Source organism: Oncorhynchus mykiss, chromosome 29 (genome assembly GCF_057628025.1).
Source record: "Oncorhynchus mykiss isolate SJ-2025 chromosome 29, ASM5762802v1, whole genome shotgun sequence".
Taxonomy (NCBI): Eukaryota; Metazoa; Chordata; class Actinopteri; order Salmoniformes; family Salmonidae; genus Oncorhynchus; species Oncorhynchus mykiss.
This window is the reverse complement of record NC_143050.1, coordinates 40,529,291-40,543,558: the sequence shown is the minus strand read 5'-3', so window position 1 is coordinate 40,543,558 and position 14,268 is coordinate 40,529,291. Positions and strand designations below refer to the sequence as shown.

The window sequence follows — 14,268 nt, the reverse complement described above, 5'->3', positions numbered from 1 at the left end:
GTATAATTGACCCGTAGAGGGGAGACCTGCAGCTTCACTGATCAACCCTGTCAACACAGAAAATACTAGATTATTGTTAATTTCTTAGCCGAGAATGTCACTGTAAAATAGCTCCAAATATCATCAGCAAAATCCGAGAGCGCAGCGCGTTAAGGATTCAGAAGTGGCGTGACATTGATAGAGTTCGATGCGCCATGATTTTTGTGTTATTAGCACATAAAAACATGGTGCTTATTTCTACATATAGTACATCATTAATGAGGGACTGGGTTGTCACTGATGGAGGAGGGGCTGGACCGCCACGCACGGTGGAGGAGAGGGCCGGCAGAACGAGCCTGGCAGCGGTGCTTAGGGAAACCCAGTTCTCCAAAAATAAAGTTTGCCTACACTCTTCGTACCGTACTGAAGACTTCACGAAATCGATTCGCAAACTGTCGTGTTATTGATCGTTTTTACTATTACCTATTGGGGGGAATTAGTCAACGTTGAGACTTTTAGGGGATAGATAGGACGTTGGAAAGTGATCGCTCAACTTTCTACACAGGAAGCGCTTTCAACAGGTCTAGCGGACGACTCAGGTAAAGTTAAATCCGACAACACAATGTTGCGCTTTGCATCTAGTCTAGCAAAAAAAATATAGACAGACAATTTGTAATATATAACCCCATTCAAAATGCAAGCAGTTGTATGCCAACGCTCTTCCAATAGTGCATAGGCATAGGCTAGCTGACTACAGGCAGATGATGATGTTACAATGCGTTATAAATACGTATATCACGGTGTACTGCTGAGGTTGGGCTCTCTAGAGTACAGTTCCTCAAGGTTTCTTCCATACCTTTGCAGTTATTTGCCACTGACACCCTGAGCTTTTCTTTCTAGACACTTGGGTCCAGCAAGGTTTTTGTTAAACACTTTTTGACAAATGCAATACAATGACAAAATCTGCCGCAGTGTTAGTTCCTAATGTATTGTTAGAGGGAGGTAAATTGTTCCATAAGGTCTTGGATAAGGATCTATGTTTTGGACTCCAGTGAGTGTTGATAATGCATTGTGTATAGAGCTGTTTCACGTTCTTGTACACGTAGGAAAAAAAGGTGCTATCAAGAACATAAACGAGTTCTTTGTCTGTCCCCATAGGATAACCCTTTGAATAACACTTTTTGGTTCCAGGTAGAACCCTTTTAGGTTCAATGTAAAAACCCTTTTCACAGAAGGTTCTACATGGAACCCAAATAGGGTTCTTTCTACCTGGAAGTGGAACCAAATCGTTTTTTTTCTTATAAGGGAGCACGTGTCAGGTTTACATAGTTTTAATATATTAAAACTGTCTGCAACTTTAATAGCATCATAAATCAGGTTGAAAAAGACGTGTCTAGTGGTTTTCCTATCTTAGTTCACCTGCATATCAGCCCTTACTGAAGCAGAATGGTTTTGTTTCCTAGACTGAGGACTCACACTGTGCTTGTCTTGGCAGCTGTGTTACATTGTCATCATTCCAGCTTGCATCCCGTTCTCAGGGGCCATGAATCAACACATCAATGAGCATTTAGCTAGATGTTCCTGAGAATCATTTCTATCTCACAACCACACCTGTGCCAAATGCACCAAAGACAATGAGCTGCTACATTTTGGAATTACCAAACGATATGGTGAAATCAAGATTCACCAGTTCAGGTAATGTACAGTTGACGTAGGTGTTGTCATGTGACAGTAACCAGATTCATTGCCACTTGACCTCTCAGGATGTTGACATTTGAAAATATTTGGGTACATGACCAGATGTCAAAACTTGTGTTCCTTCTGGTTTTGACATGTTTGTTCTCTATTGTGTAGAGAGTGACTGGTTAGTCATTGTTCACATCAGTCTCCTCAGGCCCAGTGTCTGGCTAGGGGCCAAAATCAGGTTTCTTACACACAGACTCACTAAAGAGTAGAGCGGTCAGGGTTAGGAGGACGTCACAACACCTGAGGCTTTTTCAAGGCGAGTGGTGTATGCAGGGCTCTAAATTAATATTTTCCCAACGTAAAAAAAAGTTAAAAGCACAACATACAATCTAGGATATTTTTAAATGATTGAGATATATATAGTAAGAGATCAGTCATTCATTTCTATGATCATTGATCTTTTGAAAGAGCTATTTCCTTTCTTTCTGTGCCCCCAAATGTCTAGATATACTGGTAAAGTAACCAGGTTGTTAGCTAGCTAGCTAATGAGGTAACATGACTGAACAAGGTGTAAACAAATGCCTGAGTGGTTTTGGAGCAACCCACGACATGGTTTATGAACAGGGCCTAAAAACTAACTTTTTGGTCCACCAGCCATTGTGGCAGGTAGATGAAAAAAAATCTACCAGCCACTCATTCATTACCTGACACTTATAATTATTACCAGCCAATGCATTTATTTGCCATAATAACACCAACAACAAGTACGGTTTCTCGGCTTTGTTTTTGCAGATTTCGGATTTTCCCCAGATTTTCTTCACGTTTTCACAAAAAAAAATCACTTATTTTAATAGAACATCCGATTTGGTTGTTTTTCCAAGTCCACAACAATCCTTAAACCACATCAGGAGATGACATTTGAGGTCTGGGAAGAAAATAAAAAACATATTTTTGTAACGGCTGTTGGAAGGAGAAGGTGAGGACCAAGATGCAGGAAGGAGACGGAGAGACGGCCTGGTCCTTGGAGGAGGCACAGGATAGACCGGGCCGTGGAAGCGCACTGGAGGTCTCGAATTAAGGGCCTGCACAACCCTTCCTGGCTGGATGGTGATTCTAGCCCTGCATGTGCGGGGCGCAGGCACAGGACGCACTGGGCTGTGCAGACACACAGGAGACACAGGATATCTTGGCCCGAGGAGACGCACTGGAGGTCTGGAGAGCAGGGCTGGCACCATCCGTCCTGGCTGGATCCTCACCCTAGCCCGGCAGATGCGGGGAGCTGGGATGTTGCGCACCGGGCTAAGAACGCGTACTGGAGACACCGTGCGCTCCACCGCATAACACGGTGCCTGACCAGTACGATCCCCGCCATGGTAAGCACGTCTTGGAGAGCTGTAGCGCCAAGCTGGCACAGGACGTGCAGGGCTAGGGAGGCGCACAGGAGGCCTGGTGCGTGGGGCTGGCCTGACTCCTGACTCTGCCACACTCCCCGTGTGCCCCCCCCAAGAAATGTTGGGGGCTTCCTTGCCAGCCGTGTTCCCTCATATCGCTGGTTCCCTTTTCTTGCTGCCTCCGCTCTCCTGGCTCCCTCCACCTGTTCCCATGGGAGGCGATCCCTTCCAGCCAGGATCTCCTCCCATTTGTAGGATCCCTTGCCATTCAAGATGTCCTCCCATGTCCATTCCTCCTTTTGGGTAGTTCTGTAACGATATTCGTCGTGAGAAGGAGAGGAGGACCAATGCGCAGTGTGGTAAGTGTTCATCGTTATTATAATAAACTGAACACTAAATTCAACAAGGAACAAAAGAAACAACCGAAACAGCTCCGTCAGGTGAAAAACACACTAAAGAGAAAAGAACTACCCACAAAACCCATGTGGGCAAGAGCTACCTAAGTATGGTTCTCAATCAGAGACCACGATAGACAGCTGTTCCTGATTGAGAACCATACCCATCCAAAAACAAAGAAATACAAAAACATAGAAAAAGGACCATAGAATGCCCACCGTAGTCACACCCTGGCCTTTCAGTACTACTGAAATGGTGGAAGCCATCAACCCCAGCACTCTGAGACATATTCTGAACAGGGCAATACACTGATGGAACGGCTTGATGCGGCTGACCGATAGTGTGGTCCAGAGGGGCGGCAGGGTAGCCTAGTGGTTAGAGCGTTGGACTAGTAACCGGAAGGTTGCGAGTTCAAACCCCCGAGCTGACAAGGTACAAATCTGTCGTTCTGCCCCTGAACAGGCAGTTAACCCACTGTTCCCAGGCCGTCATTGAAAATAAGAATTTGTTCTTAACTGACTTGCCTGGTTAAATAAAGGTAAAATAAAAAATAAAAATAAACAAAATAGAGAATAAAAGGGCGTGACAATTTTGGATTGTATAGTTGCCCTTTAATTTAATTTGCGTAGCTCTAGAGACAGTTTTTTTCTGTACTGAATGCACAATAGCAGAGTTTGCAAAACAAAAGACTTGACTTGATACAATTCCACATGATATTATATCATTCTGCCAGGGTATCCTGCTTTGCAGTTAATGGTATGCAGTTACCGGGTTAACGGGGCCCTCCCATGGTGTCTGAAACAAATAATAGAAAAGATGAGAATCTTCAATGTCTCTTCGCTAGCAGTTCTTTCCAACTCAAACTAACAACCTAGCATGTGAAGAAAACAATGTAAATATCCCAGAAACACGAAGACAAAGTCACACTGAGTATGTTTACATGAGCACTAATAATCTGATTTTAAACTGATTATGGCTGTAGGCCGAGTGTGGCATTTGTCTTGTGAACACTTTACTCTGCTAATCTTAATCGGTGTAAAATCAAAGTAAGCATATACTGATTGCCCAGAAAAGCAGTTGTTTCAATCCTTTTAATTATTTGGACATGTAAACAGCTTAATCTGTGTTCTGGCAGTGTATTTCTTTATGTGCATGTGCCAGCAATGGTAGTGCAAGCCTCCCTCCTTTTTTTTGTGAGTGAAGAAAGTGTGGGAAAATTACGTTTTCACAGACTTAATATGTACGATCTCAGAATCAAATAGGCTTTGCAAACATTTATTTAGATTGCCGATTTAAGTTAAGAACAAATTCTTATTGACGATGATGGCCAGGGGCAGAACAGTCAGAGAAAAGCTGCGAAATGGAGAGTAAAAGAGAAGGGATAGCCAGAAAAGAAATGTTTTGGAAAGATTTGGTGAAGTGGTAAAAGAGGATTATAGCAGTGTTATGTGTGATGATTGTGAGACCATTTCAACAGTCACAAGATAGATTTCAAATAGGCTTGAACTGTAGCCTACTGGTCAGATGGGTTAAATAGAAACTAAAATCTGGACACTGACTCTAGGTCTATAACCTCTCACATAGCCTTATAAATTCCTGCCGAATTACGCATTTCTTGCAAGTGAACAAACAGCTGACCCGATCACCACAAGTGTCCATAAAAACAGGATTATTAGGGAAAATCATTCTTCTTGCAAAGCATGCAAACGTTTTAAACAAACTTATATTGATCTGACTATCAACAATAATGATATTATTGTGTGCATTTAACCTTGAGGGGCTTTCAAGATTAACCAGTGTGAGGGAACAAAGCTTGAGTAGGGAGTATTAGGCAGAAAGGAGGAAAAGCATAGAGCAGCACCCTTGGCCAAGGGTGTGCCAGAGTGTCCACCCCTAGTGGTGCATCTCCTGCCAGGGCAAAGAACAGCGGGCAGTGTGCGTCTTTGTATTATGTGAAGATACTCGACCGTATCTATCCCAGATCTGGTTCAGCACTTGGGGATTGAGCCTCCAATCCCCATGAATGGGATTCCCTCTGGACAACAAGTCCGCTCCTACGTTCAGTACTCCCGGGACATCAGTCACGCGTAATGAGAGGAGTTGTGCTCTGTTCCACAGAATAATCTTGACAGCCAGTCTACGTAGATGCCGAGAATGAGTGCCACCCTGGCGGTTGATGTATGCTATCACAGTCGTATTGTCTGTCGTGACCAGGATGTGACAATTCCAGAAGAAGAGCAAAAAGTGTTTTGGAGATAGGAATACTGTCAGTAGGTCAAGGTAGTTTTACCACTTTACTGTAGTTTTACCTGTTTACCGCTCTTCCCTCGTGAACTGGGCCCCATCACGTGAGTGATGCTTCTGTCATCAACACCTCACTGACTGACCCCTAGGAGAATGCCTGTAACGAAGATGAAGGGGCTCCTCCAGTGGCGGAGGACCGAGAGACAGACTGTGGTCACCTTTTACCTTTCGATTTAGGTGACAAAGTACACAGGCACTGGGCAGAGACCCAATGCTGGGAGTCTCTCATCCTCAGTAGTCCCAGTAGTACTACTGAAATGGTGGAAGCCATCAACCCCAGCACTCTGAGACATATTCTGAACAGGGCAATACACTGATGGAACGGCTTGATGCGGCTGACCGATAGTGTGGTCCAGAAGAGATAGAATCCAGTCCGACGCCCAGGTATTCTTTCTAGTCTCTGAGTGTGCACCAAACTAAGCTCTTTTTCTGGTTGATCTTGAACCAGGATGCCAGAGCCACTTTAACACACTTGCTGAACGTCTGGGTGGCTATTGCAAGCCCGAAGGAGAAAGCAAGGTACTCGTAGGCCGTGCCCTGAAAGGTGAACCCGAGAAACCTGGCAGAATAGAGCGAGACAGCACGTTGAGCATACGGAATATGAACTTCCTCACATAGCTGTTGAGGACCCGTAGGTCCAAAATGGAGCGTTGAAAGTGGGTGGTTTCATAACACTGGAGTGTCTACCCCTTTGTGACTGTGGACAGGACCCAGGGCTGGACTGTGCATGTGTGCCAGTTCACTGCTCTTGTAGCGAGTTGCCCACAAGTTATTTTTCAAACGTATTTTATTTGCTGCTTCACATTTCTCTAGTATAGGCTACTAACCGTAATGAACGATATCAGCAAAATGCTGATCGGTATGGTATGAAGTGATCGGTATGGTCTGTGTCAATCTATTTTTGGTTTCTCATCCCAGAACTAGAGTTGAGTGAACTCCCTCCATCTTCCCTGTGGCTGGACATATAGGAATGAGCCGCTGCACGGGGATAGGGCTCATGGAGCGCAATTGTGCCTCTCCCCCGTTGTGTTGGGGGAGGAAAGTCTGCGCTCAGCCCAAGAGGGGACAGGCTAGAATATGGTGTGAACTGTTGACTGCCCCTCTCTGCCGCTGGGGACTGACCTCTTCTTCGCTCCAAGGGAATCAATGGGGCTGGGCCTCGTTGCAGGTGCAACAAAGGACCGCTTCCCCCACTGGCTGCCTCTGTTATTGGGTCTTGACTGGTGGCTCGCAGTCTGCAGCGTTACAGGGGTTTTAGTGGCCCTAGCGCCAGTGTACTGCCCTCTCCCTACCCGGAAGCCATGCATTCTTCTTGCTGGGGTTCCACGGTTCCCAGGTATGTGAGGCAAGGTGAAGTTGAAGGCTTTGCCCTCCTTCTTGTGAAGTTCGCACCTATTAGCCTATCAGAAGCTTCTAAAGCCATGACATCATTTTCTGGAGTTTAAAGGCACAGTCAACTTAGTGTATGTAAACTTCTGACCCACAGGAATTGTGATACAGTAAATTATAAGTGAAAAATCTGTCTGTAAACAATTGTTGGAAAACTTACTTGTCACGCACAAAGTAGATGTCCTAGCCGACTTGCCAAAACAATATTTTGTTAACAAGAAATTTGTGGAGTGGTTGAAAAATGAGATTTAATGACTCCAACCTAAGTGTATGTAAACTTCCGACTTCAACTGTATGTGCGACAACGCAGATTTCCTCCCTGGGATCACGGTTAGCCCTCCCGATGCATCGGAGGCTGCCCATCTCCTGTAACAGCTCCGACCTGGTAGGCCATCAGTAGGGATGTGTTATTAAATCACATTTTATTGGTCACATACATATATTTATTGTGGATGTAGCAAAATGCTTGTGTTCCTAGCTCCAACAGTGCAGTAATGTCTAATAATTCACAACAATACACACAAATCTAAAAGTAAAAGAATGGAGTTAAGTAATATATCAGTATTACGACGAGCAATGGCGGAGTGGTATTGACTAAAATACAGTAGAGTAGAAACCAGTATATACATATGAAATTAGTAAAGCAGTGTCGTTGGCAAACTCAATCAATCAATCAATCAAATTTTATTTGTCACATACACATGGTTAGCAGATGTTAATGCGAGTGTAGCGAAATGCTTGTGCTTCTAGTTCCGACAATGCAGTAATAACCAACAAGTAATCTAACTAACAATTCCAAAACTACTGTCTTGTACACAGTGTAAGGGGATAAAGAATATGTACATAAGGATATATGAATGAGTGATGGTACAGAGCAGCATAGGCAAGATACAGTAGATGGTATCGAGTACAGTATGTACAAATGAGATGAGTATGTAAACAAAGTGGCATAGTTTAAAGTGGCTAGTGATACATGTATTACATAAGGATACAGTCGATGATATAGAGTACAGTATATACGTATGCATATGAGATGAATAATGTAGGGTAAGTAACATTATATAAGGTAGCATTGTTTAAAGTGGCTAGTGATATATTTACATCATTTCCCATCAATTCCCATTATTAAAGTGGTTGGAGTTGAGTCAGTGTCAGTGTGTTGGCAGCAGCCACTCAATGTTAGTGGTGGCTGTTTAACAGTCTGATGGCCTTGAGATAGAAGCTGTTTTTCAGTCTCTCGGTCCCAGCTTTGATGCACCTGTACTGACCTCGCCTTCTGGATGATAGCGGGGTGAACAGGCAGTGGCTCGGGTGGTTGATGTCCTTGATGATCTTTATGGCCTTCCTGTGACATCGGGTGGTGTAGGTGTCCTGGAGGGCAGGTAGTTTGCCCCCGGTGATGCGTTGTGCAGACCTCACCACCCTCTGGAGAGCCTTACGGTTGAGGGCGGAGCAGTTGCCGTACCAGGCGGTGATACAGCCCGCCAGGATGCTCTCGATTGTGCATCTGTAGAAGTTTGTGAGTGCTTTTGGTGACAAGCCAAATTTCTTCAGCCTCCTGAGGTTGAAGAGGCGCTGCTGCGCCTTCTTCACGATGCTGTCTGTGTGAGTGGACCAATTCAGTTTGTCTGTGATGTGTATGCCGAGGAACTTAAAACTTGCTACCCTCTCCACTACTGTTCCATCGATGTGGATAGGGGGGTGTTCCCTCTGCTGTTTCCTGAAGTCCACAATCATCTCCTTAGTTTTGTTGACGTTGAGTGTGAGGTTATTTTCCTGACACCACACTCCGAGGGCCCTCACCTCCTCCCTGTAGGCCGTCTCGTCGTTGTTGGTAATCAAGCCTACCACTGTTGTGTCGTCCGCAAACTTGATGATTGAGTTGGAGGCGTGCGTGGCCACGCAGTCGTGGGTGAACAGGGAGTACAGGAGAGGGCTCAGAACGCACCCTTGTGGGGCCCCAGTGTTGAGGATCAGCGGGGAGGAGATGTTGTTGCCTACCCTCACCACCTGGGGGCGGCCCGTCAGGAAGTCCAGTACCCAGTTGCACAGGGCGGGGTCGAGACCCAGGGTCTCGAGCTTGATGACGAGCTTGGAGGGTACTATGGTGTTGAATGCCGAGCTGTAGTCAATGAACAGCATTCTCACATAGGTATTCCTCTTGTCCAGATGGGTTAGGGCGGTGTGCAGTGTGGTTGAGATTGCATCGTCTGTGGACCTATTTGGGCGGTAAGCAAATTGGAGTGGGTCTAGGGTGTCAGGTAGGGTGGAGGTGATATGGTCCTTGACTAGTCTCTCAAAGCACTTCATGATGACGGAAGTGAGTGCTACGGGGCGGTAGTCGTTTAGCTCAGTTACCTTAGCTTTCTTGGGAACAGGAACAATGGTGGCCCTCTTGAAGCATGTGGGAACAGCAGACTGGTATAGGGATTGATTGAATATGTCCGTAAACACACCGGCCAGCTGGTCTGCGCATGCTCTGAGGGCGCGGCTGGGGATGCCGTCTGGGCCTGCAGCCTTGCGAGGGTTAACACGTTTAAATGTCTTACTCACCTCGGCTGCAGTGAAGGAGAGACCGCATGTTTTCGTTGCCGGCCGTGTCAGTGGCACTGTATTGTCCTCAAAGCGGGCAAAAAAGTTGTTTAGTCTGCCTGGGAGCAGGACATCCTGGTCCGTGACTGGGCTGGATTTCTTCCTGTAGTCCGTGATTGACTGTAGACCCTGCCACATGCCTCTTGTGTCTGAGCCGTTGAATTGAGATTCTACTTTGTCTCTGTACTGACGCTTAGCTTGTTTGATAGCCTTGCGGAGGGAATAGCTGCACTGTTTGTATTCGGTCATGTTACCAGACACCTTCCCCTGATTAAAAGCAGTGGTTCGCGCTTTCAGTTTCACGCGAATGCTGCCATCAATCCACGGTTTCTGGTTAGGGAATGTTTTAATCGTTGCTATGGGAACGACATCTTCAACACACGTTCTAATGAACTCACACACCGAATCAGCGTATTCGTCAATGTTGTTGTCTGACGCAATACGAAACATGTCCCAGTCCACGTGGTGGAAGCAGTCTTGGAGTGTGGAGTCAGCCTGGTCGGACCAGCGTTGGACAGACCTCAGCGTGGGAGCCTCTTGTTTTAGTTTCTGTCTGTAGGCAGGGATCAACAAAATGGAGTCGTGGTCAGCTTTTCCGAAAGGGGGGTGGGGCAGGGCCTTATATGCGTCGCGGAAGTTAGAGTAACAATGATCCAAGGTCTTTCCACCCCTGGTTGCGCAATCGATATGCTGATAAAATTTAGGGAGTCTTGTTTTCAGATTAGCCTTGTTAAAATCCCCAGCTACAATGAATGCAGCCTCCGGATGAATGGTTTCCAGTTTGCAAAGAGTTAAATAAAGTTCGTTCAGAGCCATCGATGTGTCTGCTTGGGGGGGGATGTATACGGCTGTGATTATAATCGAAGAGAATTCTCTTGGTAGATAATGCGGTCTACATTTGATTGTGAGGAATTCTAAATCAGGTGAACAGAAGGATTTGAGTTCCTGTATGTTTCTTTCATCACACCATGTCACGTTAGTCATAAGGCATACGCCGCCGCCCCTCTTCTTACCAGAAAGTTGTTTGTTTCTGTCTGCGCGATGTGTGGAGAAACCCGTTGGCTGCACCGCTTCGGATAGAGTCACTCCAGTGAGCCACGTTTCCGTGAAGCAAAGAACGTTACAGTCTCTGATGTCCCTCTGGAATGCTACCCTTGCTCGGATTTCATCAACCTTGTTGTCAAGAGACTGGACATTGGCAAGAAGAATGCTAGGGAGTGGTGCACGATGTGCCCGTCTCCGGAGTCTGACCAGAAGACCGCCTCGTTTCCCTCTTTTTCGGAGTTGTTTTTTTTTTGGGTCGCTGCATGGAATCCACTCAGTTGTCCTGTTTGTAAGGCAGAACACAGGATCCGCGTCGCGAAAAACATATTCTTGGTAGTACTGATGGTGAGTTGATGCTGATCTTATATTCAGTAGTTCTTCTCGACTGTATGTAATGAAACCTAAGATGAGCTGGGGTACTAATGTAAGAAATAACACGTAAAAAAACAAAAAACTGCATAGTTTCCTAGGAACGCGAAGCGAGGCGGCCATCTCTGTCGGCGCCGGAAGTAGGAAAAAAGAGTCCATACTGAAAGTGCCACCGACTCTTAGACCTTCTGGAGGATTGAGACTGAGAAGCTCTCCATCTTTCCAGGAAGGGAAATGCTGGTCAGAGAGGAGACACAGCTGGGGTTGTGGTGGTTGGCCAAGGATTGCTCTCCAACCGGAGGCATGCTGAAACCCAGCACCTCCATGCCCTGCATGTCCAAAGCTGCAAACTCCATAGTCAGGGCATTGCTGTACAGGAGCTTTTCCTTGTTACGTTTGGCTTCCGCCAAACAGGCTGGGACCGTCGGGAGGAGTTGCTTCCCCGGGATTGTGCGAGAAGGGATTCTCTTCTCATCGAACCAGTCCCTCTCGGCATTGCCGCCCCCCTCAGGTGCATTCCACCCAATATTGAGTTTGGCTGCAGCCCGCTTGTAAACATCAATAAGCCAGTACTTCTTCTTGGGTTTCAATGCTCCGCTTAGGGCACTGGAGGGCCTTGAGCCCTGGGCTTGGAGTTCCTCTTCCCGATTGTCTTCGTCAGGGAAGAGATGACTAATGCTGTCATCGTCATCCTCTTCGATAATGAGCTCCCCCAACTCCTTACAATGCATGCAGGACACCAGGTGAGCGAGAGCCGTCAGTGCATGTTCTTACCCCAAGCAGGTGATACACAAAGTGTGTATCCTTGCCTGCTATCATAGCCCCACATGGCTAGCCGGTGCCGGGGCGGGGGTGTGCCGGTGCTGTGGCAGGTGCTGTGCTCGGTTCTCCTTGAGTAGGGGTAGCAGGTTCCATAACTCTGAGAGACACACAATGGTTTTATCCTCGAATTAAAGGGATACTTTGGGATTTTGGAAATGAGGCCTTTCATCTACTTCCCCAGAGTCAGATTTGTGTGTCTCTGTGTCCAGTATGAAGGAAGTTAGAGGTAGTTTCACGAGCCAATGCTAACTACCGTTAGCGCAATGACTGGAAGTCTATGGGTATCTACGAAGCAAATTCTACTCAAAGCAAATATTTCCGTTCGGTCAGTACTCACGTTTGGTAGCGTTATGCCTTGCAGTTCGCCTGAGAACAGTGAAGCAGGAAGACAAGGACCAAGTCGTGCTGAGGAAAGCTTATAGAGAGCAAGAATGACCAGAGCGCGGGCGTGGGGACTGATAATGAGTAGGGTCTCTCCTCATTCGCCACTCGACCTGTCTGACTTTGAAAGATGTTGTGTGATTGGACCTTCCGTAGTGATAGGCTTGTCCAACGATATCCCATAGTGAGATACCGAAACAAATATTTGAAAGAGAACATGCAGGTTATTCTATATCAGACAGTGACACACATAAACAGCGACCCTACACACACAAACTGTTACGCTGCACCCATATTACGAAAGTTTTGTTTTTATATCCATAGTTCCAAAGTTTCTTTCTGACCCCGCAGCCATGAGAGTGATAACACCATTATAGAATGATAATATCATGAGTGACAATACCAGGTAATAGCAATACCTGTTACAGGATCATGAAAATCACGCACCAGCCCGTGGCATCAGGCACCTTATCTATTGACAAGGGTATCCTCTGACTACATTAGCAACCGTCAGTGAAAAGGACAGTGATATTCATTTCCTGCGACATCCCTCCAGCACACCACTGAGTATCACCTGTCAAAATCTCTGGGTTTTGATGTAATTTGAGGGACTTTTATCATGTAACGACAGTGGAAAATGTAACTCACAAGACAAGTAAGATTTATTGGTTGCTTTCCTCTTTGATAGTTGTTTCTCATCATTCCCTTGTCTAGACTGAGCTATACCTCTATAGGGCTGACAGCATCTCTCTTTCACTTTGAAGTCATGCAGTATTCACACGCACAAACAGCTGAGAGTAAATTCAGACCGGATCAGGTGTATGCAGGTGGCTAAAGTTACACTTTCAGCACAGTGTCCTCCATTCCTGCAACCTGCCACAAAATAGAGAGAGAAACACGGCAAATAACGTACCCTGCAAAGACAGACTGCACACTAAAGCCTTCCAATTTGAGCTGATTCTCTAATTCTTGGAAAGTTCAGGTAAAATACACGTAGTCTAGACGCCGACAGACAGATTGGATCGCTCTTTCCCATGGAGTAAAAAAAGAGAAATATGGAGGGATGGAGGGAATGGAAGGAGAGATGGGATAATAATGAAAGGATAACGGTGTTTCATAGAAGACCTCATGTTCCGACATACCAGGACGAAGAGATTAGGCTGTGTCTCGCACGTAGAGCAGAGCCTTGTGATGCTGTAGCCCTGACTGCCCAATTTAATAAACTGCTTCAGTACTGGAATTACTGTAGAGAGGAGTTTGGACAAAATCTGGGATATAATTTCATGGCGTGCTGATCATTGTTTTGATGATACCAGTGTGTTGTTAATCAGATATATGCAGGGTTGTTGGTACATATTGGTTATTACAGTTGTACTATGGTGGTAATAATATATATGACCGTGTCACTTTCCTTCTTATTGTTTCATCAGATGCTCAGAACATGGAGTTGAACAGAGGAGAAGTGCCTCTATATGTAAGTGCTGCTATACTGTTGTTCATTCTCTCTCTGTGTGTGTGTGTCTTACATGTGTGTGACTACCTGTAATGTTTCTCCTCAGCTACCTCTCTCTCGATGCCCTTTCATTTTCCCTCTCTCCGTTTCCTCTCTCTCCGTTCCCTGTTTCTCCCTCCGGTTGGTGGTTGACTGACTGGCGTTGTGTTGAGGTTGAGCTGCAGGTGAAATCTAACCCTGGTGTGTTACACCCTGGGATAGAATCCTTTACATCCGGCCTGTTCTCCAGATGGACAAGGCCTACTGAGACCACTAAAAGCCCATTATTTTATACATACGTGTGTGTGTGTGTTTGTGTGTGTGTGTGTGTGTGTGTGTGTGTGTGTGTGTGTGTGTGTGTGTGTGTGTGTGTGTGTGTGTGTGTGTGTGTGTGTGAGAGAGACAGCATGTGTGTGTTTGATA

The 14,268-nt window shown here is 45.9% G+C and overlaps 1 protein-coding gene across 4 annotated transcripts in view; it reads left to right on the top strand.

Moving 5' to 3' along the window:
• The first annotated feature begins 302 nt into the window (after positions 1-302).
• LOC110509575 (rho guanine nucleotide exchange factor 28) overlaps positions 303-14,268 on the top strand; it is a 97,459-nt gene continuing 83,493 nt past the window's right edge. For all 4 annotated transcript variants that reach the window (XM_090227189.1, XM_090227188.1, XM_090227187.1 and 1 more), the window contains exons 1-2: positions 303-578; positions 13,784-13,827. In XM_090227189.1, the coding sequence (XP_090083315.1) occupies positions 13,795-13,827 (33 nt within the window). In that variant the 5' untranslated portion in view covers positions 303-578; positions 13,784-13,794. The remainder of the gene's footprint in view (positions 579-13,783; positions 13,828-14,268) is intronic.